At 32.4% G+C, this 26,872-nt stretch overlaps 1 protein-coding gene across 4 annotated transcripts in view; it reads left to right on the forward strand.

Annotated features, from left to right (window-relative positions):
• Positions 1–26,540, forward strand: part of cv-2 (crosveinless 2-secreting protein) — a 172,028-nt gene extending 145,488 nt beyond the window's left edge. For all 4 annotated transcript variants that reach the window (XM_088268864.1, XM_088268866.1, XM_088268865.1 and 1 more), the window contains exons 7-10: positions 19,574–19,786; positions 22,721–22,965; positions 24,287–25,432; positions 26,113–26,540. In XM_088268864.1, coding sequence (XP_088124990.1) covers positions 19,574–19,786; positions 22,721–22,965; positions 24,287–25,405 — 1,577 coding nt within the window. In that variant the 3' untranslated portion in view covers positions 25,406–25,432; positions 26,113–26,540. The remainder of the gene's footprint in view (positions 1–19,573; positions 19,787–22,720; positions 22,966–24,286; positions 25,433–26,112) is intronic.
• The last annotated feature ends 332 nt before the right edge of the window (positions 26,541–26,872 follow it).

The raw sequence follows: 26,872 nt of genomic DNA on the forward strand, positions 1-26,872 counted from the left end.
TACGGAGGCGGACAAAATATAAAATAAGTATTTTCATATAAATTTTCTTATTACACGTAAAAATAATATTTTTTTAAAGGATGTCGATTCGTCTGCATTTCACGAAATATGCTTAAAAATATCATTATTCGAATATGCCATCGATGATTCAAAATTGTTTTTAAGAAAACTGAATGAGTAAATATTTGTTTGGCTCTTTCGTTTATCTCTGTAATAAAAACAGATCGAATAAAAAATATTATTAGCAAAACCTTCTCGCCACATCCTTCGGCCACCTTTGTTCCACTTAAGGACAAATAGATTAGGCATGTCTACATCATAAAATCGTAATGGCCTCCAATATATGTATATACAGATACGAGTATATACGTTTGTAACGGAGGGTGAACGAAAACGCTATCGGTGGGAAAAAAGAATTCAACCCATTCACATTTGGGCGAGTCGAAGCACTCCGCGGTGTATCAGACCATCAGACGTAATGACAGCGCTAATGGCGTCCCTAGGAGTCAGAGATTCCGCCTCCTGCTACAGCGTGGGACTGCCATACAAATTATTCCACTAGGCAACACGAGCTTTTGAAGTAAGCTTCTCGCTGAAAACTAATATAATACTCGGAGTAAAAGAGACCGTGAGATGAATAATAACGGCATATTTTTTATTTTATTATTAGTTGTACTCATTAAACATTGATGTAGCTGAGTTTGCTCAAATGAAAAATTAAAATAAAGCTCACATTTCCCTATGTTTAATAACACAATGCGAAGCAATGAAAATCTATGCAACAACAATACAATGAAAAACGTTGAAAATGCTTATGACCATAAGGAAGTACCCTATCCGCCATGAACAATGTTTAGTTTCGCTTATTTTGCTTTTACTTTCAACAGATGGCGCTCCCATTGTGTAAAAATATATATTTTTTTCCTATCACAAGTGAAAACATTTTTCAAACTTGGAATAAAAACAGAGCCTAAGCCTAGAGGCTAGATCTGGACAAAATCCATTTCTAACCTAAAATTATATCAAATTCTACCTTAAACCTTTACCGTATCTTAAATGTTACTTTTATTATAATACAATACTTAAACTCATTCAATTTAAATTAATTTTGTCAGAAAAAATATATAAAATCATTTATTATTAGATTAAAACCAATATTTCTAGCTTTTCCACTTTTTTATTTGACCAGCGACCGGATTTCGTCGTTACCGACATCATCAGACTGCTGAGAGGCTATACAAATTGTTATGTTATGTATAAAAGAAAGCAGGAGTTAATAACCATGATTTGATATGATTTTATGATAATTATATCAAATCATGGTTATCAACTCCTGCCTTCTTTTATATATAACATAACAATATGTATAGCCTCTCACCAGTCTGATGATGTCGGTAACGACGAAACCCGGTCGCTGGTCAAATAAAAAAGTGGAAAAGCTAAAAATATTGGTTTTAATCTAATAATAAATTGAAAATGCAATTCCATCACGAAGTGTCAGTGGATAATATAAATCTATATAAAATCATGGTTTACAACTCCTACATTGTTGAGTATATAACATAGAATTGTGTCTAGCCTCACACCAGTCTGATGATGTCGGTTACGACGAAACCCGGTTGCTGGTCAAATAAAATTAACCAACTAACTAACTAACCATCACGTCGCTTCCCCGCAGGGGTAGGCAGAGAGAATCGAACGCCACACCACTCTGTCTTTGCAAACATTCTTTGCCTCTTCTACATTCATGCATCTCCTCATACATGCCCGACGATTATTACGACTCCTGACCCGGCCGTTTTCAAGTATTTGACATACATGATTGTGCCAAGGTTTCCTTGGTCGTCCTCTGCTTCTTTTTCTAACTACATTCGCCGCATGAATTTTATTTAACCGTTCTTTCTTCACTCATACGCTCCACATGTCCAAACCATCTCAACACGCCTTTCTTAATTTTATCGATAATGCTTATCTCAGCCTTACATTCTTTCCTTATTTCATCATTCGAACATCTATCAAACATCGTTTTGCCACACATTCGTCTGAGGGATCGCATTTCGACTGCATTCAGTCTGCTTTCATCCTTCTTTTGCCAACTCCATGCTTCGCTTCCATACATAAGGGTTGGAACCAGAACTCCATTGTGTACTGCCAGTTTAGCTTCCGCTGATAGATTTTTATTTGCTAAAACTGATTTTTGTGCACCATTCACTCTGTTCCCAGCATTCACTCTCCTTTCTATGTCTTTATCAATCTTTCCATCCCTAGAAAACATACTACCCAAATATATGAAATCATCTACCTGTTCCAAAATAAAATTCAAGCGGAAAAAAACTACATAGTTGTAATTTTATTCTACAAAATGCAGTTCACCAAGAAATGTCAGTACAAAACTTAAATCTAATAAACGCATGTATCTTTGTTACACTGATCCTTGTTTACTTAAGGTATAATCGAGGGGATAGGGAGAGTCCTCGACTGGACCGTGTGTTACTGGAAAGCATAATCAATTACCTCGTCAACTGCGGCCCCAAATGTCAAAACTGCCTCGTCATAAATAGGTACACATTCCATTTGGGAGCTTTGTTCTTTTCAAAAGATAAACAATGCCCTAACAGGTAACAGGTACTTTACTGAATGAAACAGTCAGAAACCGACGAAGCATTCGAAGAGTACGCTATCTTTATACATTCCATGGGTGATAATATTATTTTTAAGGTTACTTTTAAATGTATTTTCTTATTATTGTCTCTTGTGCCGAGTCATTTATTTTAAAAATAATACATAGTACCTACCTTATATTTCAGTCATTGCATTCGTAAATCATTTATTACTATTTAATTACGAGTCAAGTTTCTTTCACTAAACAAACAATCGAATGAAATTAAAATTAAAAGATAATCGGTTATATCCTTAGGAGGTCCGGGCATCAAGCCGCGAGGCTACGCCCAGATCCTTTCGGCACAGCATTTGGGTGTTCTCGGGACCCGAGAACATTATCCCAAAAGGAAAAAGTGATACAAAAACAAACAATAATTAAGCAGGTGGGACGGAAGGAATGCGTGCATGTGAACATGTAATCCACTGTATAATAGCGATTAACTCTGGTAAATTACCTAATGAATTTCGGGAATCATGCCCAATTTGTAGGTGGTCACGTTATAAGAGAAGGTTGTGATATATTGTAAGATGTATTTTTTTTTTACTAACTAAACATTTGTCCGCCTCCGTAGTGTAATGGTCAGCACGCTCGCCTACCGTTCTGGAGGTCCCGGGTTCGATTCCCAAGGGGGGTAAAAATAAATATTAATGATTTTGTTCACTGTAATATTTATCCAATATTACCATGGACTGGTATCTGAAGCGGGGGGCTGATCACCTTTCCTTCATGTGTAAAACGATCATGATAACACTGCGTTTATAAGACACAGTGCCCTATGCACCATTGGGGTGCGGATAAGGGTTAAAAAAAAACATTTTGAACTAATTTTTTTACAAAATCATCCTCGTATTAAAATGATTACCCATTCACTACTATTTTACACCTAGATCGATAAACATCTCTTTGTAAAAACCGCGATTTAAAATTTATATTAAATATCTTTTTATTGCTACTGAGCACTTTTCAAGTGATTTTCTTTAGATTATTTTTGACATCTCAACATATGAAGATGGAGAAGAATATGGAATCTGGACATTTATAGGGCTTACGACTGTCATAGGCTGGTTTAAGTGATAACTTTACGCACGTGTGACATTCACCAATTCTACCCATGATTGACAACCACACTACTCAAATTCTTAAAACTTCTATATGTTTTGTTCAAATGGAAACATAGTACTTGAATCACTAGAATTTCGCATCTTTCGTGAGATGAAAGAAGCCTCTTTTTGTTTTGTTCGGACTGTGAATCGTACTTCGTATATCGGTCTCAGCAAATAGCATTGATTTTAAAGAATTTATTCAGTGTACTTTAAAATGCAAGAATAAGTCTTTGAAACAGTTTTGATTTTTTTTAGACAGAAAGAAAACCTTTTAGCGAAAATTCCAATATATATATTTTTTTATTAGAATTTTTAAAGTATCTCTTGCCAAATGACATCCTTTATTCAAAATTTTACGATTATTGCAAACATTAAAACAATCATAATGTATCGGCTTATAGACAAAAGACGTTCTGTGGATCCTTGACAGCTTTTATAGCTTTTAATATTATTTGTTTTTCGTTATTTATCTCGACTCGTAAACAAAAACGCAATTTTATTAGTCTGTTTTCGTTAAATAAATTTTTTGTTGTACCGAGATTTTTAAAAAACTTATATATTGTAAAACTTATATACTTATAAAACTTGTATATTTATTTGTATATAAATACATAATATTTAGAAAATTAGAAAAAATATTATTGAATATATTACGATAATTACATGTCCGCGTGTATGATAAACTTAATTGTTTTTAATGACCCTCAAAAATAACAAACATAATGTAATGTTATTTATATTTATATTATAAGCATATTTAATAATTATTTGAATATGTTATTTTATGATGATAATAAATTCAAAAATGTAATATGAATTGAATATTTAAATATTTGCAATAAACTTTATATATTATATATATATATATATATATATATATATATATATATATATATATATATATATATATATATATATATATATACCATATATATATACCATATATATATCACAATTTTTAATTTATTTATTAATTCTTACTATGTACGTATGACAGATGTAAATCCATTATTTTGCAGACATTGTTGTTAATTCCATTTTAATGCATGCAAGAATGTTAAGATCACGTAGAAGGATAATAAATTAAACATTACGAAGCGTATGATGATGAATTGGAAAAAAATCGTAGATTTTGAAAAAAAAATGTAGGCACAAAATGTATTTTTTTACACGCGGAATTGCAGTAAAAATCTTGCATATTATCTGATCACTTGATTTGAAATACACTGACGCCAAAATTTTGAGCTCACTTTCAAATTATTGTATAAAAGTAAAAAGCAATGAATATGATGTAATTAACATCAAGTAACTATTTTCATATATATTATATTCAAATAAATAAAAGTGATTTTTCACTCTAATATTTATTAAATATTACCCTGGACTGGTGCCTGCAGCGGAGGGCTGATCACCTTTCCTTCATGTGTTGACTATTAATATTTCACTGCGTTTATATGATGCGGTGCCTTGTGCACCAAGGGTGCGAATACGGGTTTAACAATAATAATAACTTTTAATTGCTGTTTTAAAATAACATGAGTAGTTTCAGTAGCCCTCCCATCGACAAGTATACTAAAACATTATATTAATCAAAGTAAATAATAAGATAATGGTATTAATTTTAGTCAAAAAGCAATTGTTTACTTAGTATTGAAGTCAATATTGTATATAAAAAAATAATTTGTAAAAAAAATATTGTTATGAAAAATTTGCCAGGTTTCTTTTCAGTGGGGTCATTCAATATATAACAAAACAATTTAATAGATTTATATTATCCACTGACACTTCGTGATGGAATTGCATTTTTAATTTATTATTAGATTAAAACCAATATTTTTAGCTTTTCCACTTTTTTATTTGACCAGCGACCGGGTTTCGTCGTTACCGACATCATCAGACTGGATGATGATGTCGGTAACGACGAAACCCGGTCGCTGGTCAAATAAAAAAGTGGAAAAGCTAAAAATATTGGTTTTAATCTAATAATAAAAAAAAAACAAAACAATTTATCGCCAAGATTCAGTTATACTCGTATGTATATTCCATAACTAAGAAATTATTGGTCCTGACTTGATAGATGCTAAGGTTGATTTAGTCATTTTGAAAACTCTCTTTGGGTGGGACTTGTTTAAACCTTTCGGCTTATGTGAAGGGTAACCATAATTTATGATGCCATTTTATATTTGTTATAAGTTTTGTTTTTAAATCTCCACTATGAAAATGAAAATTCCACTATCCTTACTGCCCAAATAAAAATTTATATGTACCTTAAATTACAAAAAATACCATTAATTTGAATTAGGTTCTGTTTTTTATAGAGTTACACAATCATTGTTCGTATAATGAGCAGTTACTGCTGTGTGTGTCACAACCTAAATCAGTGAATATTTTTTTATGTAGACCGGTATTTCTCGAATTGGGCGATGACGACCCCTTGTTGGATTCTAGGAGTCCTTAGAGACCCGAAGAGACGAATAGAAGTGATTAGAAGTTAACAATACATTTTTATTATTTCTCTCTTTCTATGAAGGGACATTATGGCCATTTTGTATTCTAATTTGAAGATTAATTTTAGAGAAAAAAGGTTTGGAATCTCCTTTTATTCTAATAAGAGTAATTAAAAACTTATATGTTACTCACTTCATACTCGGTAGAATTAAGTATACTTGTAAAGTAATATTAAAAAATAGTTTAGTTTGCCCTTCGATTAAAGAAATGATTGGTCACAGCAAGGCTGTGTAAATAAGGCTTTTTTCCATAGGACCGCCCGCCCTCTCCGCGGTCGAACCTAACTATAAATTTCCATCAATAAACAATGCCCCCGCTGGACCAAAAAGAACCCGCCTTCATCATAATTAAGATGCATCAAAACAGAAAAAAAGAAAAGTCTATACCGCGAACAAAATCGTTATCTGCTTCGAAATATCAAACATTGTTCAACTGCCGTGATTTTCATTATGTGTAAAATATTTTTTCTTTGGTTAATTTAAAATTAATTTAATAAACATTATTTATTTATTATAACAATAATAACTAAATAATTTTGTTTGAGTTTCTAAGTGTTTTATTTTATTTTTTCAATTACAGGTCTAATTTAAACTTTTATATTTCACAAAAATCTTGTTCAATGGAAAATAAAGTTTTTTATAAAAATATTTTTATAGACTATAATTATATTAGATTGGGTATTATTTTTTGTGGAAAAACATGATAATTCAAATTTAAAAATAAAAAACTTACGTGTAACACTGCCAATTTAGTAAATAAATATAAACACGTCTAGATTCGAGAACTAAAGATGTTCTCATAAAAAGGATAAAAAAATCCACCTGTTGATGAGATTAAAAAACTAAAAAAAGTAATTGTATACGAATGATTTATTTTTATATTTTAAAAGTATTCTATCATGTAAATCCGACACTGAGTTTGTATGTCCTCAACATAATAATTTATAATAAGGTATAACAAAAAATCAATCAATAAAAAGCAGTTATACCAGTAATGAATAAATAGTTCTTAGAAGCAAATTACAAATTAATAATATACAGTAATCGTTAATTGTATTTGTTACGCTTGTACAAATCTTTGCAAACACTTACCATAAGTGTAGGCAGTTAAAAAAATAATTAATTAATACTGGCACAAATTCGTTCAGTCATTTACTAATATGAAATATATTAATTTATTGTCTTGTTCGAGAAATCAAATGCCAGGACAACAAACATGACTGTATTGAAATGATTTTTTTGCCCTTGAGATGAAATATTGCACAGAGCGTAAATTACAGTATGCATAAATATATCACTGACTTATATTTCTAGAAAATTTATGATTGGGATTTTGTAAATACATGAAAGCAACTATACTTTGAAATGAATGGTGACGACATTACAATGCAGATAAGTCGTGGAGATGACATAAGCTCGGAAAATATTATAACACTATATTCTGAAAACTGTTGACATTAATAACATTTTATAATTGAAGTGAGCCATTCTACCCCACAAATAACTGCTTTAAAAAAATTTAAATTTGTATTTTAATTGACACCAGTAGACAAATTGTAATTTAGAACACTTTGTAAATAAATAATAATGTTTCGTTAAACATTAATAAACATTTAAATACGCAGAAAATCTTGGTCACAACTGTCGTCAAGAAAAGGCGATTCAGTTGGCTTTGCCATGTACTCCGCATGTCTCCCGAGAGCCTTAATCAAGCTTACAAGGCATCAGGTTCGCGCCGCCCAGCACGACCACTGTTGACAATTCGTCGGCAGTTCTCGTCAGAACTTCGGGACACGGATCCGCCCGCGTAGTTTGAGTTATTTGTTTAAAAGAAAAAGGAACTTAGATATGTTTTTTTTAAATAATTAATTCATCAATATACTTCATTAAAAATACTATATTAAAAATACATTTATTATTGTCCCTACAGTTTGAGGTGCGTTAGGTCCTGAGATCTCTAAATTCCTTTTCCCACAGGTGTGCAGAGTGCTGCCTCCCCCTCCCCTCCCCTTGCCCTCCACCACCCCCTCCCGCTCCCACCCATCCCGACCCAATGCATCCAAGGCCCTGGTCAAAAGACCACTAGCCGCCCATTCATTTCGCGAACCTCTTTTTTTTCAATCTTTTAGAAAATAACTTATTTGCATAACATCGTCTGGATTCCTCGCCCTGTCAGTGACCGCTTAGATAGTCTTTTGTTAAATTCTTATAACTGTTTTTTTTTCATGATCTAGCACGGAGTTTTTCAACGTGGCTTTGATTTGAAGGATGAAAATTCATTTGGTACTATACTTCTTACCCTTATCCACATGCAATGGTGCATAGGGCACTGCATTGTATAAACGCTGTGTTGTTTTGATCATTGCATGAAGGAAGGTTATGCGGTAATTATACCAGTCCACGGTGTTATTAAATTTTTTTGTTGTTGCCCATGAAAATTTTCCTCGCTTATTATGTACAAACATTAATTTATATAATATTAAGTTTATATATCGTAAAAATTATAGTGAATGTGTATTGCAAATCATCAATGAATAAGGTTTATCCCTAAACACAATACAATCGATACAATACAATACAATAGATACAATGGATTCAATACCTTATATTAATTAATATTTTGCCTTATTAGGTGAATTTGGGGGGGTCAAATTGAAATTAAACCCGCTTGTACAACGCGGGTGTAAATAATGCACCTTCGAGCTAAGTATAGACCACGATGTACTCATATTTTTTTATGATTTTTATTTCATTTGGTAAATACCACTATGTCTTAAAATCTATTGTGACACGTGTTTCAATGCATCCCGCATTATTTTCAAACAAATATGGGCTTTGAAAATGATGCGGAATGCATCGAAACACAACTGATTTTAAGTTAAAGTGGTACTTACCAAAAAGAACTTAAATTAAAAATTAATAGATGTTATTACAATGTGACAGCCAAATCAATTAATGAAATTATGATGTTCTTATTTCCGTTTAACTTGATAATTAAGATAAATGTCTTTTTAATGATTTTTCTAGAAAATTGTCTTTTATTTTCCTTTTTTATAAGTATAAACACTGCATACCTACTTTTTATATAAATAATATACGAGTATATGTAAACCTTGCTATCCTAGATAATGTTGTTCTACATATTCTATAGAATCCATCAACAGGTGATGATTTTTACGTTTGAAAGGTTTGATATCTCTGATCTAGAACACCCATGAAACGATATTTTAAATTTCAAACCTCTCATTGTATTAAATAAAATTAGTTTATGGCAAATGCGGCCGTGGATTTATGTATTAAAAATCTTTAAACAATGTTAACCAATTAAAAAACAGGTTACGTACAAAAATATTGTAATGGTTCGTCGATCTAATTGATTGTCATAGTGTGTTTTAAATTATCGATACATTTTAAACGACCCATTCAGTAAATAAAGGTCTTGTAAAAATATACAACGTTCGGTCGTTAAAATGCGGCATCCAAATTTCGGTGGTTAGAGCCTTGTTTGCCATGATTGGTTCTTATTAGTCGGAGCCGCCGCTGGCTTTAACAAGGGCTGCGTGGAGGGGCAAGGTCCCGCGGGAAGGAGCCCCGAAAGATCGGGGTATGTTATTATTATTAGGTGCCCGGGCATCCACGTGGGGGGCGCAGCCCGGACTCACGTCGGACAGGCAGAAAAAATGTAGAAAATAATATATGTCGAAAGCCCACTCGATGAACAAGAGCCGCAAACCGATATACAGAAATAATAAAATGTCAAACTTGTATTGTTTTGAATGACAAGTATTATTAATCTTCCGAAAACGAGAATGCTTTCTTATTATATGAGTATAAAATCGATCAACTTAACATATTCATCACAACATTTCGAGTGTTGCACGGAGAACCAAATTCAAATTTGCAAGTTGTGCAAATCCAGATAAGTCCATCTCCTTTTTTTTTAAATCATAAAATATGTAATGAAATAAAGTAATAAGCCAGGATGTTAGGCACAAAATTAAATGATCATAAGACAAATCGTTATTTTTAGCTCTCGAACGAAAATAATTATAATTATTTGAATGTTGGGAAATTTTGAAATTTGTTTTTGCTATATCTCCAATAGACAATTTTGGACTTAACTGGGTTCACAGCCCGATCCAGGAACAGTATTGCATTGAATTATTGTTATCGCGATAGTATTTACAACATTTTGAGTGCGTCCAAATACTTGTTCACAAATCTGGATTATCTCCAATTAGGAATATTTATTTATTAATATTCTTTCTTGACATTTCAACATACATAGATGAAGAATATTATGGAAGTCTGGGCATTTATGGGGCTTTTTAGATTCTTCCATATTCTTCTTTATCTACGTTGAGATGTCAAAAAATGATATGAAAAAGATCTCCTAATTGAATCTCCTAATTATTTGTGAACAATTTCGACACACTCAAAATGTTGCAAATATTTTAACTGGTTAAATTATAGGCAAAAAAAAGTAATAAAATGAGAATAGCGTTTCTCGTGTATGTGATTATAATCCAGGATTTAAACCTCACATACATATGAAAGAATTCTGCTCTATAAAAAGTTTCTTTTATCTCACCATATACATATATGTCTTAAGTGAAATTCTAGTGAATTCATGCATTATGTTTCGCGTTTGAACAATACGCATATTTATACATATTTATATATATATATATATATATATATATATATATATATATATATATATATATATATATATAAAAATATATATATATATATATATGTATATATATATATATACATATATATATATATATATATATATATATATATATATATATATATATATATATACAGTATCTACTCAATGAATTAGGGCCACCCATTATTTTTTTGAATACTCTGAAATCTTTTGGATTATTATATTTATTTTACATAAATACTTTAAGTTTTCTATTGACATCTAATATCATGTATATTACCTTCAATAATATGTAAAATATACCTGGATTATTTAAGCCTTTACAAAATTTCAAACCCTTTTTCTGAGAAAGGTCCCTAATTATCACAGGTAGACAGATAGTTGAAAGTTCAAAAAATAGTCCTATCTCATTTATTAGTGAAGTTTCTTGAGTTCTGGTTGTTGTTTTGTTCAGAAAGGTTATATAGTTATCGTGTCTTGTGAAAAAAACTTAATTTTTAATTTTAGTTCATAAAGTATAATTTTTTTTTGTAAACACACGTGTTTTTTTTGAAAAGGACAAAATGGGAAAAAGTAAAGACATTTCTGAGGAAAAAAAGTCTAGTGTTATAGTGCTACTGAAATTAGGAATACTATCTAATAGAGAAATTTCAAAAAAAGAAAACGTTTCTCGTCAAACAGTGGACAGAATTTCAAAATCAATAAAAAATCAGTCACCCGCCACCAGCAATCGGCGAAAGAACTGTCGTAGGATTAGAAAAACAACACCGAGGACTGATCGAAAAATCGTTCAAAGTGCCTTAGAAAACCGTAGTGCATCAGCAAAAACATTAAAAATAAAATTGGAAGAAGAGGGTATAAATATATCGGTATCAACACTGAGGCGACGTCTTTACGAAGTAAATCTGAAATGCAGGCGCCCTGTAAAAGTACCAAAATTGACACCACGAATGAAAGCGGATCGATTAAAATGGGCCAGGCTACATCGAAATTACTCGGTAGATGATTGGAAAAAGGTATGTATTTAAATTGAATTTTCAACATATTATTTTAGTAAATAAACTTATATATTTGAATTAAACTTAAATTTTCATTATTTTTCAGGTCATCTTTAGTGATGAGTGCCGGTTAGAAGCCGTGACAGAGAGCCGTCGATTCGTCAGGAGAACACCAATGGAACGTTACAATGAGGCCTGTGTGGTAAAAGTTATCAAACACCCCCCTGCAACAATGATATGGTCATGTATTATTAACAATTTACCTGGGCCGTTGTTTTTCGTGGAAGGAACAATGAACCAAAATTCCTATAAGCAGGTCCTCGAACGAATTTTATTGCCCTTCTACCATACACTCGACCCAACAGAAGGTTCATACACCTTCATGCAGGATGGGGCACCTTGCCACCGGGCTAAATCAATAATAAAATTTTTGTCTAACAAAAATCTGCCTTTGCTCCCCTGGCCTGGAAATTCTCCGGACCTTAATCCTATAGAAAACGTATGGAGCATGTTAAAAAATAAGGTATACTCATTTCCAAATCCGACAGTAGACTGTCTAAAAAAAAATATTCAAAAAATTTGGTCAGAAGACGAAGAAATAAAAAATATGATAAAACAGTGCATTTTAAGTATGCCAAAAAGAATTGAGGCAGTTATTTCTGCCAAAGGTGGAAATACTAAATACTAACTTTATTTATATGAAAATATATGCATAATTTAAGCGTAATAAAGTGTTCATGTGTAAATAAAATTCAATGTTGTTTTATTCAAGGTTTTCTCTGAGTTATTCCTGTTTGAATTGAGAAATTGCGCGAAATTCTGCGTGGCCCTAATTCATTGAGTAGATACTGTATATATATATAGAACTTGAGTAATATCCAAGAATTTGAGTAGTGTGGTTGTCAATCATGGGTAGAATTGGTGAATGTTACATGTGTGTAAAGTGATCACTTAAACCAGCCTACGACGGTCGTAAGCCCCGTAAATGACCCCAGACTCCCATATTCTTCGTCATCTATGTTGAGATGTCAAAAAATAATATCACGATAATAAATTACGTTAAGGTAAATTTATTTAACATTTTAACGTTTCACATGTTGGTCCTGGGTAACATAATTATACAATAAGTATAGAAAATATATAATTTAATAAGGTAAATGAACCTTTGAACACCCACAGAAATATTTATATTATCTGAAAGATTATCTGATAAAGTCATTACCATATAACCGGAAGAAATTTCTTTATCTCGTGGTTTATTTTTTATCAAAGAAAACCACAAAGTTTGTACTATATCCTATAGATTTATTGAAATATGAATAATGTTGAAATATTTGTTAATTGTTTGGAAATGAAGCATAGAGTTGGCAAAAAAGGATGAAAGTATGCTGAATACAGTCGAAATACGATCTCTCAGACGAATGTGTGGCAAAACCATGTATTATAAATGTTCGAATGGTGAAATAAGAAAAAATATGCAGAGCTGAAATAAGGATTATCGATAAAATTAAGAAAAGGGTGTTGAAATGGTTTGGACATGTGGAAGGAGTGAGTGAGGAAGACCGGTAAAAAAATATGAGGAGAATGTAGTTGGTAAAAAGTACAGAGGAAGACCGAGAAAAAGTTGGCACGATATTCCAAATGCTTGCAAGCGGACAGGTTAGGAGTCGAAATAATCGGCAGGTATGTATGAGGAGATGCGTGAATTTGGAAGAAGCGAAGAATATTTGCTAAGACTGAGTGGTGCGGCGTTGTATTCTAATGGATAATGAATATCTCGGTAAAGGAAATAGATAGAGTAAAATCTGTGATTGTATATGATAGAGGCTAGTTAAAAGAATGCTTTAAGCCGTGTTACGCCAAACAGCCGCAAGTTTAGTTGTTGCCTTTACACATTAGTGTAGTAAACATACTTGAAATTTTCGCTGAATTCAGTAAAAGAACGCGTTTATGATTTCGAGTCGAAGAGATAATGATTTTTGATGAAGTTGTTATTGAAGAACGTAGGCAGATATAATTATCGAGGATCCTCTCTATGTTAATCTACGGAGAAACCGATAAATTACGGCGGACACCTTTGAAATGTGTGCTCAAATCAGATAAATCAAGCTCAGTGAAAGAGAGATTACCGAAATATGAAGATATTTTAAAGTGTTACATCATTTGTATCTTATTATCGCGGAGCTGCAGAGAAAATATGACCACATCTATTTTTTTCATATTTTATTTTACGCGTCTTTATGATTCTCAGTAAAAAGCTACATACAATAAATAAACGATTGAATGTTTTATTTATCAGTATTACCAAATAAGATAAAATACGTGTTTTGAAAAATATTAACTTAATATGTACTACACATTCAAAATTTTAATTTCCCCACTTAGAGTTTTTATCATTAGAACATTATTTTTTTTCTAACCCTTATCTGCCCCCACTGATGCATAGGCCACTGCATCGTATTGATGCAGTGTCATCCTGGTCGTTACTTACATGAAGGCAAGATAATCACTCCCGCATTTAAGGGATAAATATATATACATATATGTATATTTATATTGATTTTTTCACCACTTGAATGTAATTAATATATTTTTATTTGTAATTTAAAAATTTCTTGGTGAGTATATATATTTTTTAAAAATCTATTGTGACTCGCGAATCGATGCATTTCGAATCATTGAAATACAAAGCTGATACTTTCAATACAACAATGAATTTCTAAATTTGACATATTATTAAAAATTCTCTTTTCAGATTTTTAAGATTTGATATTGATTCACTTCCCCAAATAACGAGAAATAAAAAGCTCGTAAAAAATTATAAAATGAACGGAGGGAATATTTTATAAAATTTATTTTCATTTTTTAAAATGGAAATATGCGTCTTTGCACTTAAGATTCTCTGAGATAATCCATCTAAATCCATCTTGTAAGGATTATTCCTTAATGGTTACTACCACAAACCCGTAAAGTGGCATTTTCTGTTCAATAAAAGAACATCTTCAAATAAAATAATTAGGTAAACTCGGAGTATTCCACATTCCTCGGATGATTATTTTGTTTATCGAGTGTGCCATTGATTTTACCTGACATTTTAAATCCGTCGACTGTGACGTGAGATTAGCATAACGCCATTTCAGAACTTTGAGCGTTCAAATTCTACACTTATTTGAAGTAGAATAAACATACACAGTGCCGGATGAGCGACTATTGATAGACAAGAGTGCAATAATTCACAGAGGCCCTCCGTACTAACCCGTTCAAAATATTTAATATATAATTTTAATATAAATTTACTTTTACCGTTTCGTTACACCTCCTCTGCATCAAATAGTGATTTATACGCGTATTTCGTATAAAATTAAAAAAAAAACTCCATTTCTTCATTTGTCTCGGAATTGGTGCACGTCGGCTAACTTGGAAATGGCCTGTTATATTATTAAAATATATATACTATAAACAAATTTAATGTTTTTTTTTCAGATTTTTATTTCGATCTATTCTCCTCAGTACTAACCTAGTTTTGTTGTCATTCATTGAATAAAATAAAATAATTTTTATTCAAAATATTATCTGCAAATTTTTCTGCAACAAACCGAAACTACAACAAAAAGATTTATTGTTTAATTTATTCGAAACCCGCTCAATTTTTATCTATTTGAAATAAAATCATAAACACAATATATAAATAGTTGGCAGGATTTAAAGAAGGCTTATTTTAAATGGGCTAAGATGAAGAAACGTTTTTTGTTGAAGTGTCGTATGTATAGTATATATAATAATGTCTAAATAAACACCCCCTCCCATGGACATCACTGAGCTAAGAATGCTTTATGTCGCTAATCCATCACTGACGATTCACATACAGTAGAATTGTGTACTTTGTGAGATGTAAGTGAAGATACTGTATGCCATATTGTCCGCTCTAAACTATTTCCATAGCTTAATTCCATTCAAATCTCAATGATATTTTTCTGCATAAGTGTTCGCCGCTATTGTTGAGCTGTGCTTTGTTTTTTCGACATTTTTATACGTGTATGGTAATTTATCTGTCTATGTTAATTTATGTTGCATTCCGACCAGTAAACACGGACATGGAAACTGGCTTCGGTAACAACTCTTCTGGAATGTTAGAAAATGAATATAATTAAGACAGCTTCCTCAAATATTTCGTATCATTAAATAGCAATGAAAATTTTTACTCCGCTATAAAAATGCTGTTAATTCAAGAAAATTGTTTGGAAAATCCCTCTACCGAGAAATAAATTACAAGTCAACATTTATACACGTGTTATACAAGTCAATATTTGACATTTTTTATGATAAAAAAATGTATTCTAATGAATGATAATAACTACAATTTCACTGTTTTGAAATTCGTGTAATAAACTCGTAGGTACTCGCATGATATCAAACTTTATTAGTGCTTAGGACAAGAAACGAAAAAATTCCGTGCATATTACGCCTGCAGTAATCATTATTTTTCTTAATATCAGTTTTACGTTACTATTATAATTTAACGTATTTTCTCAGCGTGAGTCCCCCAAGCAATAAATATTGCGCCCAGGGTTGCCAGATATCCTGATCTGAGCGGAACTATCTTGCTCAAATAGGAATTTTTGTTTTTCAATTAATTTTCAGTGGCTCTGAAATATCGACTTTATGAAAATTGAACAAATACGTCAAAACATAAATTAATGTTTACTTAGTCGAATTTTGATATTACTATCTACCCTACTTACATAATTTTTTAACATAACTCGCTTCCTGAGACTTGGGCGGCAACCTAAAGAATTATGATAAATTTGATCCTCACTATTTAAAAAAAAAATAAAACATGATTTCAATAAATATTTCGACGATTTTAATCTTTTCTACAAAGGTGTTAACGATCAACTTTCAGCACAATGAAAAACTGTCAATAAACGCAACCCTTTAATGTCACCAGCGGTCAATCGTTTAATTTTCGTATAGGTATCGAGAGTATGCTTGTTTATTTCAAATAACAAAACAGTTTATTTTTATTATTAGTTAAAAAATGTAAAAAATAATTAATGCCAATTATTAGGACTGACAGCAATAACTTGTCAGAAAACTGGCATTTATTGAACAAACAATCATAGAGAATATGTGGAGAATTCATAGAGTTTTTCAAAATTAGTAATTATTATCGTTGAAAATTTAGTGAATCTATTATATCCACACATTAAACATATGTACATATGTGCTTCGTCAGAGTTGAGATACCTATAATACATTAATATATGATCTGAAGAGTGAAAAATTCATTGTGTGATTGAAAAAAATTATCAATTCAAAAAAATCTTCAATGTTTACAATTTTACTAGGAAAAATAATGTTTTTTTAATGCACGAGGAAAGGATGCGGAAGGCAATTATCGATTTTTTGCTATGACTTTTCGATTAACAGTCAAAGGCTTAGTGTTGTCCCGTTTAGTTTGTATTAGCAATTCTAAATTAATTATTTCATTTTCATTTTTAAGCACTTGATTTCATTAATTATGATGTAATTAATATCGCTTTCCTTATCTGTCAACCCCGATTACTCTGCGGCATCCTCGGAATATACGAGTAGGTATGTAGGTACCTTATAATATTATAATAATCGCACGTTTATTTTTATTGATTACAAGCAATATTCTATATTAAATATGAATTTATGGTTTTTATTTATTTTTCCATCGAAACTTTATAATTTTTATTGCATCTTTTTTCATCGGGAAATACCTGGTATAATATTTTAGAGTATAATTAATACCTTCTTAAATGTTAATAATACATGGATGTATATTTAATAAACTCGACTATGCATCCGTCTCTTGGTATTAATTAGTCATCCGATTTAAGATTTTTTTAAATTGTCCAGAAACCCAGAGAGTGACGATTTTGTTGATGTGAAGAAATCTGGAGATTCTTTTGAATGTGCAAATCGGTCGACTTTACAATTATGGGCGGTGATAACTAATAACGTTGCATCAATATATTTCTAATCTAATATTAATAACATTACATATGTCACTCAACGTTTTAAATTAGCTTAAAAATAAATGTTAAAACCAACTGGAAAATAATCATTTACATAAATGAAACATCACATAAAATAACCAAACAAAATCCTAATAATATAAAACCAGCATTCTACACAAAAAAAATAATTTATATAAAAATTTTAAAATTCAAATCAATCATGGAAATATATTAGACAATAGTGGCATATATAAATTAAACTGCGACTGTGGAAGTTCGTACACTAGTATGACTTACAGAAAATTCCAAACAAGAATCGGGGAACATGAATTATGTTTGAGAAATAATCATTTTTCTGAATTCGCTAACCATTTAATAGATAATTATCACAAATTTTAACACAATAGCGTAAAATCCTAAAAATAATTAATACGAAAAGCTATAAACTGCAACATTTTGAAACAGTAAAAAATTAAGTTTCTTTAAACACAAATAGTCGACGTATGTAATTAAACTTTGGAGGTTTTTTAAACTTAAAGTCATATTTAACGTTTCACTCATTCTCTACCAGTTCTTTAATGTAAATAATTATTTTGGAATTAAGTTTTACTTGGTAAATAAAGGCTTGGTACAAAAAGCGCAGGACTGATTGCCTTGCCTTCATGCAATTAACAATCAAGATAACACTTGTCGATACTATGCAGAGCCCTATTCACTATTGGGTGCGGAAAAGGGTTTAAAAGAGAAGATTATGTCGAAAATCTTCTTATTCTCCTTCTTATGCCATCTCCTTAAACTCGACCCTCCTTGAGCATGATCCTGGGCTAGCCTGATGAGGCTGCATATTCCAAACCACTGTCGAAAATTTTTAAGCCATAAGGTCTGCTCTCTACCTTTCCCTCTACTAAAACCTGTAGAAAGGCATATTTTTCTCCACGGAATATGTGGCCAAAGTATGTGGCTTTTCGTCTTTTGACAACGGTTAGCAGCTCTCTATCTTTACACAGTCTTGGTTTCACTCGTCATTTAGCCAGCTGCCCAAGGATTTAACCCTTAAATGCAGGATTTTTATATATTTTTATTTAAAAAAAATTCTGACAACAATAACTTAATGTCAAGAAAGTACTCACAGCGCCATCTAATTGGAAAAGGCTGACTTAATTAATTCTAATGCCTACGTGTGTGGCGGTTATGCAAAAGTATGAATTGTAACAATTTCAGGCGACGAAAGGATGTTTCAACTGATGTGAAATTGTTCGGAATCGAATCTAGCTGACTAATTGAACTAAACACTAATCCCTTTCACTGCCTACACTGGGGTACTTCTAGAAAATTTGGTGATGGACTTACAATCTTGTATTTATTTGGATTGGCAGTGACAGGTATATTGTAAGCTTTTAAATGTAAATTCACAGTAAAATCGGGATACAATTTTATATTGTTTCACATTTTCAATAAATTTCGCAACTTAGTTCAAAAAATTGCTTAGCAAGAGCAGATCTGTCAGGAAGCCTAGATGCTTCTGTATCAGATCAGGACAGCTTTCAATGATGTGAAATTGTTGTTACAGAATTGTAACGGTATGCATTTAAGGGTTAAGGCAAAAATATAAATTAAATATGTGTTTGATTGTTTCAGGGTGTCATATAAACGGGCAGAAGGTGTCGGAGGGGCGCGACGCCACACTGTGGGAGGACCCGTGCCTGAAGTGCCACTGCTCCAAGGGCAAGCTGACGTGCGCCAAGCGCGCGTGCCCCGTGCTGCCGTGCCCGCTGGCGCTGCAGCGCACGCCGCCGGGCCGCTGCTGTCCCGTGTGCGGGGAGGGCAAGCCGGCCAAGCTGCTCTTTCCCGGTAATTATTAATTTCCTGGCAATATTTCCAAATAGGGGATGATTTGGCAATGCGAATGTCATGTGTCATGTCGTTTGGTCAAAAGAGCCTTTAAAATAATACTTTATATTTTTGATTTTTGATTTTAAATATACCTTTAATTTTATTTAATATGATACTTGAGATTTTTTTAATTAATGTTATAGACATTTCTACTTTACAATTTTAAAATTGATTACGTTGTTTTCTCCAAGCACAAGGACTAAGCTCCTTGTGCTCGGAAAGGGACTTATGGGACTTACGGAAAGGGATACTTTTTATTTATTGTTTTTGTTTGTGGGTGATTTAATTTATTTTTATTATTAATTTTTAGAATATGCAAAATTAAGAATATCAACATTCATATATACACATACTTACTTTTTTTTAATTGCGGAGACCCACCAAGCCTTATGTATGTGTCTTTTTGGTGGAGTTCTTTTTATATACGTTTTTTTATTACTATTTTTTTTATCAATTTTAACATAATATACTTACGCACAAAATAAGAAGGATTTTTGTAAAAATTAAAACTATTTACAATTGTCACAGTATTTAAATGTGAAACTATGCAAAAATACAAAAAACAACTATGTTACTAATTTTTTCGGCAAGGTATGTAAAAAGGGGTTGTATCATTTAGTCATTTTTGTTTTCATCGCTTCATTGTCAAGTTGTATTCACTGCGGTTGTGGCATTAACGTCTTTTAAATTGTATGCTTTTAATTATGATTTTATCGCGTCTATTTAATAAGTGCGTTTTTTACAAGTTCAGTGACCATTTTATTTATTGTTACCGCATTATTAATAAAACTACACGCAAAATGGTAATCTTATTGAACTATTTTGACACTTTATCCGATAGATGGCAGTCTGCTGGTGTCGCACTTACACTCTCACATAAATAATATTTATATTATAACTGCGTTAATTTCTCATAATGTACAAATAAAATATTATTGAAACATCTATACGGAATTTATAAATATTTTTTTATAAAATCTTCTTTACAGTATAACAGTGATCCTCTGCTAGCTCTGAAACTCGAGTTTGTACGTCACAAATCGGAAATACTTATATATTAAAAATAATAAGAGGAACCGAAGCTGCAATCATTTCAAGCCCTGAAGTATGTTAAACTGTGTGTAGAAATACCTCCTTCATTGAACACTGACCTAACGAACGAGTGCATATTATAGACATCTATATTTTAAATAGTAAAACAATGCGCTTGACTTATGCGAGAGAGGTTTGGGTCTTGGCTAAAATTTTCTATTAACGTCTTAAGATGGCGTCAGTGGAACTGAATCTAGCTGTTCGGAAAAGGCGCCAAATTATTAGTGCTTAAAATACGTTTTTTCGTGTTTTCTTTTTATATTTTATATTACAATTAATAAACTTAAATGAATAAATAAATGAAAAGAAATGCATTCCCTCGAGGAACTATTACTTATTAGCAGTGTTCAAGTGACGTACGGTAGCGATTTTGAGTACTTATGTCACCCGAGCCCTCTAGCTACCGCTGTTATTTTTCTTTTCATATCTTTTTTCCCCCTCCATTTCTTTTTCCATATGGCAGCTATGTCATTCACCCTTTAGTCACTTTTTCTGCATCCTTTATTTATATTCTTTACAGACTAGGTCATTTAAATACAATTTTACGGAATAACTGAACAGGGTTTACAGAAAATTATCCTTTCAAACATATTTCAATCTCTCCCAAATCTGTTGTGCAGGACTGATCACCTTGCTTTCGTATAATTTATGATCAAGTTAATCGTTCGTTAACAAACTTATTTAAAATTTAAAAAAATATTATCATTATTTTGCAATATACAAATTTTTGACAATACTGTTTTACAGGTATATAATAAATTGTAAACAACAGGAAAATAACTAATTAACTAATCTAGAAAGAAATTATACAATTAATGTATTGGGAAAATATATACTTAGCTTAATTTTGTCATTTACATAGCGACGGTTCATTACTAACGTGTAAAATGACAGTGAATTAATTTTACATTTTAATTATCAACTAGCATTTTAAACGTAAGTAATATAACAGTTAGTTATTTGATTTATTGATTCGGCATTAACATTGTGGAATGACATGTTGATTATTTTGTTTAAATTCAAAACTCGTATTATACAACTTTATGGGTTTCATTTAATTACACGCGACTAGTTTTGAAAACTACAACTGTTTTCATCGACAGGTGATTGTTTAAACAATAACCCGTCGATGAAAACATCTTTAGTTTCCGAAACCAGTCGTGTGTAATGAAATAAACCTTATTAAGTGGTATTATCTAAGTGTTTAATTTAAAAAAAAAAATACTTACCTATTCCAGCCTTCTTTTTGTGTCCAGTATTGAACAAAGGCTATCTTCTTGGACTTCCACAGTTCTCTGTTGGACGCGACTCTCTTCCAGTCGTGTCAATAAATAATTAACAGTTAGTTAACCTGTTAACCAGGCGGGACGCATAAATACGTCAAACGTAAACAATATCTGGTACGGGTAGGACATATGAATACGTCCTTGAAATATATGTTTATTATATTATATATATGGACGTATATTTTTCGAACAACAAAGGTATTATGTTTTGAATATTGAAAAAAAAAGCGGTTAAACAAAAATTAAATATAATTGACAATCATCATAACAGTCATCCATACATGTCTCGACATGAATTTAAGACACGGAGTGAATCAGTATTCGCGCCCGTTACAAGTTGCGTAATTAAGTGGGATGGTATGGACGGACGCTTGCTCGTGCGCGAAGACACTTTGTGATCAGCGTACGCGTGCACTTGTTGACGTCCACATTAAACAGAGCGCTTTGGTTATTGTTAACAGGCTAATAAATCCTTTCTAGATAAGTGCTGATTATCGGGTGCCTCACTTTCCAGATCACACCCCGAACAAGCCGTGCATCCTGGGCAAGGACTACCACTCGCACGGCAAGTCTTTCGTGCTGGACAGGTGCACGCAGTGCTCGTGCCAGAACGGCACGACCGTGTGCTCGCGCAGCTCGTGCCCCGTGCTGGAGTGCGCGCCGCAGCACCAGCGGACCACCCCCGGGGAGTGCTGCCCGCACTGCCCGCTGGTCGAGGAGGTGCGCACCACGTGCACGACCGGCGGGAAGACTTACGAGGTAAGCAATTGAACTTAATTCAGTAAGCGTCCGGGAGCGCTAGAAGCCGTACGTCTCTTCACAATTTTTTTAAAGAATATGTATTTACTTAAATACAGGATTTTGTTTTGTAGAAGTCTGAGGTACCAATATAATTTGAATACCTTTAGGTTTTGCTCGCAATTAAATAATTCACTAAGCATCTGACTGTGCTGTGAGACGGAACTAGTATATTTAAAAAAATCTTCCCTTTCAATAATTCTTTTCTTTTAAAAATCACATATTTATTTCGAAGAAAAACATAATTTTTCATTACATTTTTTTTTTCTTAAAATTCAGTCACGTCAAATTTTATCTGGGTTTAAAGAAAATTATGTTGTGGTTTATCGAATACTGGGCCTTAATGTTAAAGAATATATAATTTAAAAAAAACCGGTTATGTTTTTAAAAAATAAAAATATATTCAAATACAATAAACATACGTGTAAAAATAATGTATGGCTACTAAAAAACATAGATTGCAACGTCAAAAAGAAAACAATATGCTGGGACGTGGAATGTTGTAAAAACATCGAAGAAATTCTCCGCATATTATTTACTTATTCACGAGGAGTGTTGTCAATGGGGGTGTTTTGTAACGCTTTCTTCGCAAACTTTTCAAGATTTTCATTTTTCTTCATACCTTTTATCTTCCTTTTGTTATATAAGTAAACAAGGTAGTAGTAATACACAAATCCATTGTTTGAAAAATAAAAAACACATGGATCAAATTAATGACGTATATAACGTGAAAATTGCTTAAGAGTCAAAACGTAATAAAAAACTCCTCTTTCTTAAAAACATGGATGTATCATAATATTTTTTTAAAACACCATAGATTCAACAAAAAAGTCCTTGTTGATTGATAATATTAGTTTAATGAGTGCCTACTAACAAAAAAATAATTCACCATAGCTGCTTGTTACGTTTTGGTATATATTTTTGAAAAAAAATCTCATCTTATTTGCGAGACCAGAACCACAATTACAATTTGGATTATTTTAATAATCTAAAACATATGTAAGGTTTTTAAATAAAACAAATAGTTCATTTAATTTTGATCCTATATTGATGTATGCAAGTATTTTAAATACTTCATTCTATCAAATTATTCTTAAACATTTTCCGAAATGATTGTTTCATAAAGATATAAATGCTTCTACAGAAAAATTATAAAATTTCGAATTAGGACGTTGCTCTTAAATAAGCAATGTATGGAATTTCACTTATTATATTCTTGTAAAGCTTATTTTATTCTTGTTTTTATTTATTTTTTATTTATGTAGTGTAATATTGATTTCAGGATGGAGTAGCCTGGCGACTTGATGAGTGCACTTCTTGTATGTGTCATCTCGGAGATCCGACATGCGCCATGGAACAGTGCCCTCCTTTGATATGTCCTTCGGGGTACCGCAAGGAACGCCCCCCGGGACAATGCTGTCACCGCTGCGTAGAAAGCGACGGAGTTTGCACCGTATTCGGAGACCCTCATTACAAGACCTTCGATGGAAAGTTTTATAGTTTTCAAGGATCCTGCAAGTATCAGCTAGCAGCTGACTGCGTCAATTATACATTCTCAATTCGAGCCACCAATGATGGCAGAAGTACAAAATACTCTTCTTGGACGAAAACTATTTCGCTGAAGATCGGTGACGTTAAAATCAATCTCGGAAGAAAGCTTAGAGTCAAAGTTAACGGTACTAAAGTAGATCTTCCGTACGATGTTCCGGGAAATGTGGCTCATATCGAAAGGAAAGAGGACAGTATTTATGTGAATACAGAAATCGGTATAAAGTTGACTTGGGATAGTACGGGTTTTCTCGAAGTAGCCGCTCCGACCACTTACAAAGATAAGCTTTGCGGATTGTGCGGTAATTATAACTCGATAGTGAGAGACGATCTCAGGATGAGGAACGGAGTCCTCCTTAAAGAGGTGAATAGAGAAGATATGTGGAAGCTGGGAAATTCATGGCGGATCGGCGGAAAGAAGGCGTGTTCTCGAAAACAAGAGAATATGCTCAAAGAAAAGCCATGCAGCAAGAGAGTGAAGAAAGTTGCAAACAGAATGTGCAGATTTTTCAATAAGTCGGATGCGTTTTCGGCGTGTCGACATAAACTGAATCCTCACAACTATTACGAGTCTTGCGTGATGGACATGTGCGAGTGTCCGACGAAGACTTGCTACTGCGAGGCGTACAGCGCGTACGCTCGGGAGTGCAAGAGGCTGGGAGCCGCTCCCGGGGAGTGGCGGAGGGCCACGCGATGCGGCGCGGGAGGGGTGGTGGCGGGGAGGGCTCCCGTGAGGAGACAGCGCCACCGCACCTCCTCGCTGCCCCCTCTTCCGCAGTTCATCTCCCCCCTGGAGTCCATCCCCAGACCGCCCCCGGGCCGAGCGCGACCTCCTCCTCCTATACTGCACTAGTCAAAGCAGCATCATGTGCAAATAAAGGTAATATTAACTTTTTTTTTTTTAATATTGGAAGCATTAACTTTGTGGATCATATTGATATATTATTTTGAGAAAAAAAAAAACTTTGTGTTTTGATCCACTCACATTTTTATTAACCAACTAGTTTCGGCAACAACCTGTTGCCCTCTTCAGGGTCATAAATTAAACCCTGAAGAGGCCAACAGGTTGTTGCCGAAACTAGTTAATAAAAATGTGAGTGGATCAAAACACAAAGTTTTTTTTATTTCTCAAAATAATATATAATATTAACTTTCATTATGCTAATACTTTTGTCCGCCTCCGTAGTGTTATGGTTAGCGTGTTAGCTATCGTGTTAGAGGTCACAGGTTCGATTCTCAGGGTGTGGAGGTGAAAATAAATATTAGTGATTTTTCAGTCTAATATTTATTTAATATTAACCTGGACTGGTCCCTGAAGAGCAGGAGTGATCACCTTGTCTCATGTAAGAAACGATCAAGGTAACACCGTGTCAGTACGATGCAGTGCCCTATGCACCATTGGGTGAATAAAGGTGAGAAGAAGAAGAAGAAGAACAATACATTCAAAGTCACATTTCTCATATAACTAGCTAGCCCTCTGCTAAAGAATTGCGTCGAATATTCTTACATACTTACATCGAAATAAGTATTTGTTTTAAAGTAATATATTTTTTGTTTCAGTATTATCACACGGGATAGAATCTCTCCGAGGATTAATAAGAAGTGATAAACTTAAGTAATTTAATTTAGCAATTATGAAGCAACAGTATTTTACTTGATTTTGACCAAGGCACGGTGGAGAAGTCTACGTTGATAACATGGACATATAATTGACTGGTGATAATTTTTTTAAAGAGACATTAGTGATAAGTTTGTTTATATTATCATTTTGTACTACCTAGTTAGTTGATATTCTTTCTGTCTATTCAATATGTTGTATGTAAATTATGTTTAACCTTAAGTACGTAAAGACATGACAATTTTTAAATTGGTATCTGGATTTTTTACTCTTTTATATATAATGATATGGATCATCTTGAAAATTATTTATTAATTTATTTTTACAGCGCATGGTGCGTAATAGTACATCGTTAGAGTATTATACAAAATTGATATGAATCAAGAAATTCTTAGAAATACCTATTAGAACTGTTTAGTTTTTAGAAATAAGATGTTCTAACGCCACTACATCTTCAAAATGCATCATTTTAATATATTCCTTTTTTCTACTTAATGAAATGTTTATACCATTTCGTAGTAATTTTTGTCATTCGATCTCATTCATTAGGATGTTATGAAAGGAATTTGTTTATTACGATGGTATAAAATATAAAAAAATGTGGCGTGGAACAAAATGTAATCTATTAGTAAGTATTTGGATACAAAAAAATATTTAAAAAAACGCATCGTCTGTTAAAATATTATTTATGCCTTTTTATGT

This window comes from Brachycentrus maculatus, unplaced genomic scaffold (assembly GCF_059751285.1).
Source record: "Brachycentrus maculatus isolate JH-2025_06_01 unplaced genomic scaffold, ASM5975128v1 h1tg000334l, whole genome shotgun sequence".
In the NCBI taxonomy this organism is placed as follows: Eukaryota; Metazoa; Arthropoda; class Insecta; order Trichoptera; family Brachycentridae; genus Brachycentrus; species Brachycentrus maculatus.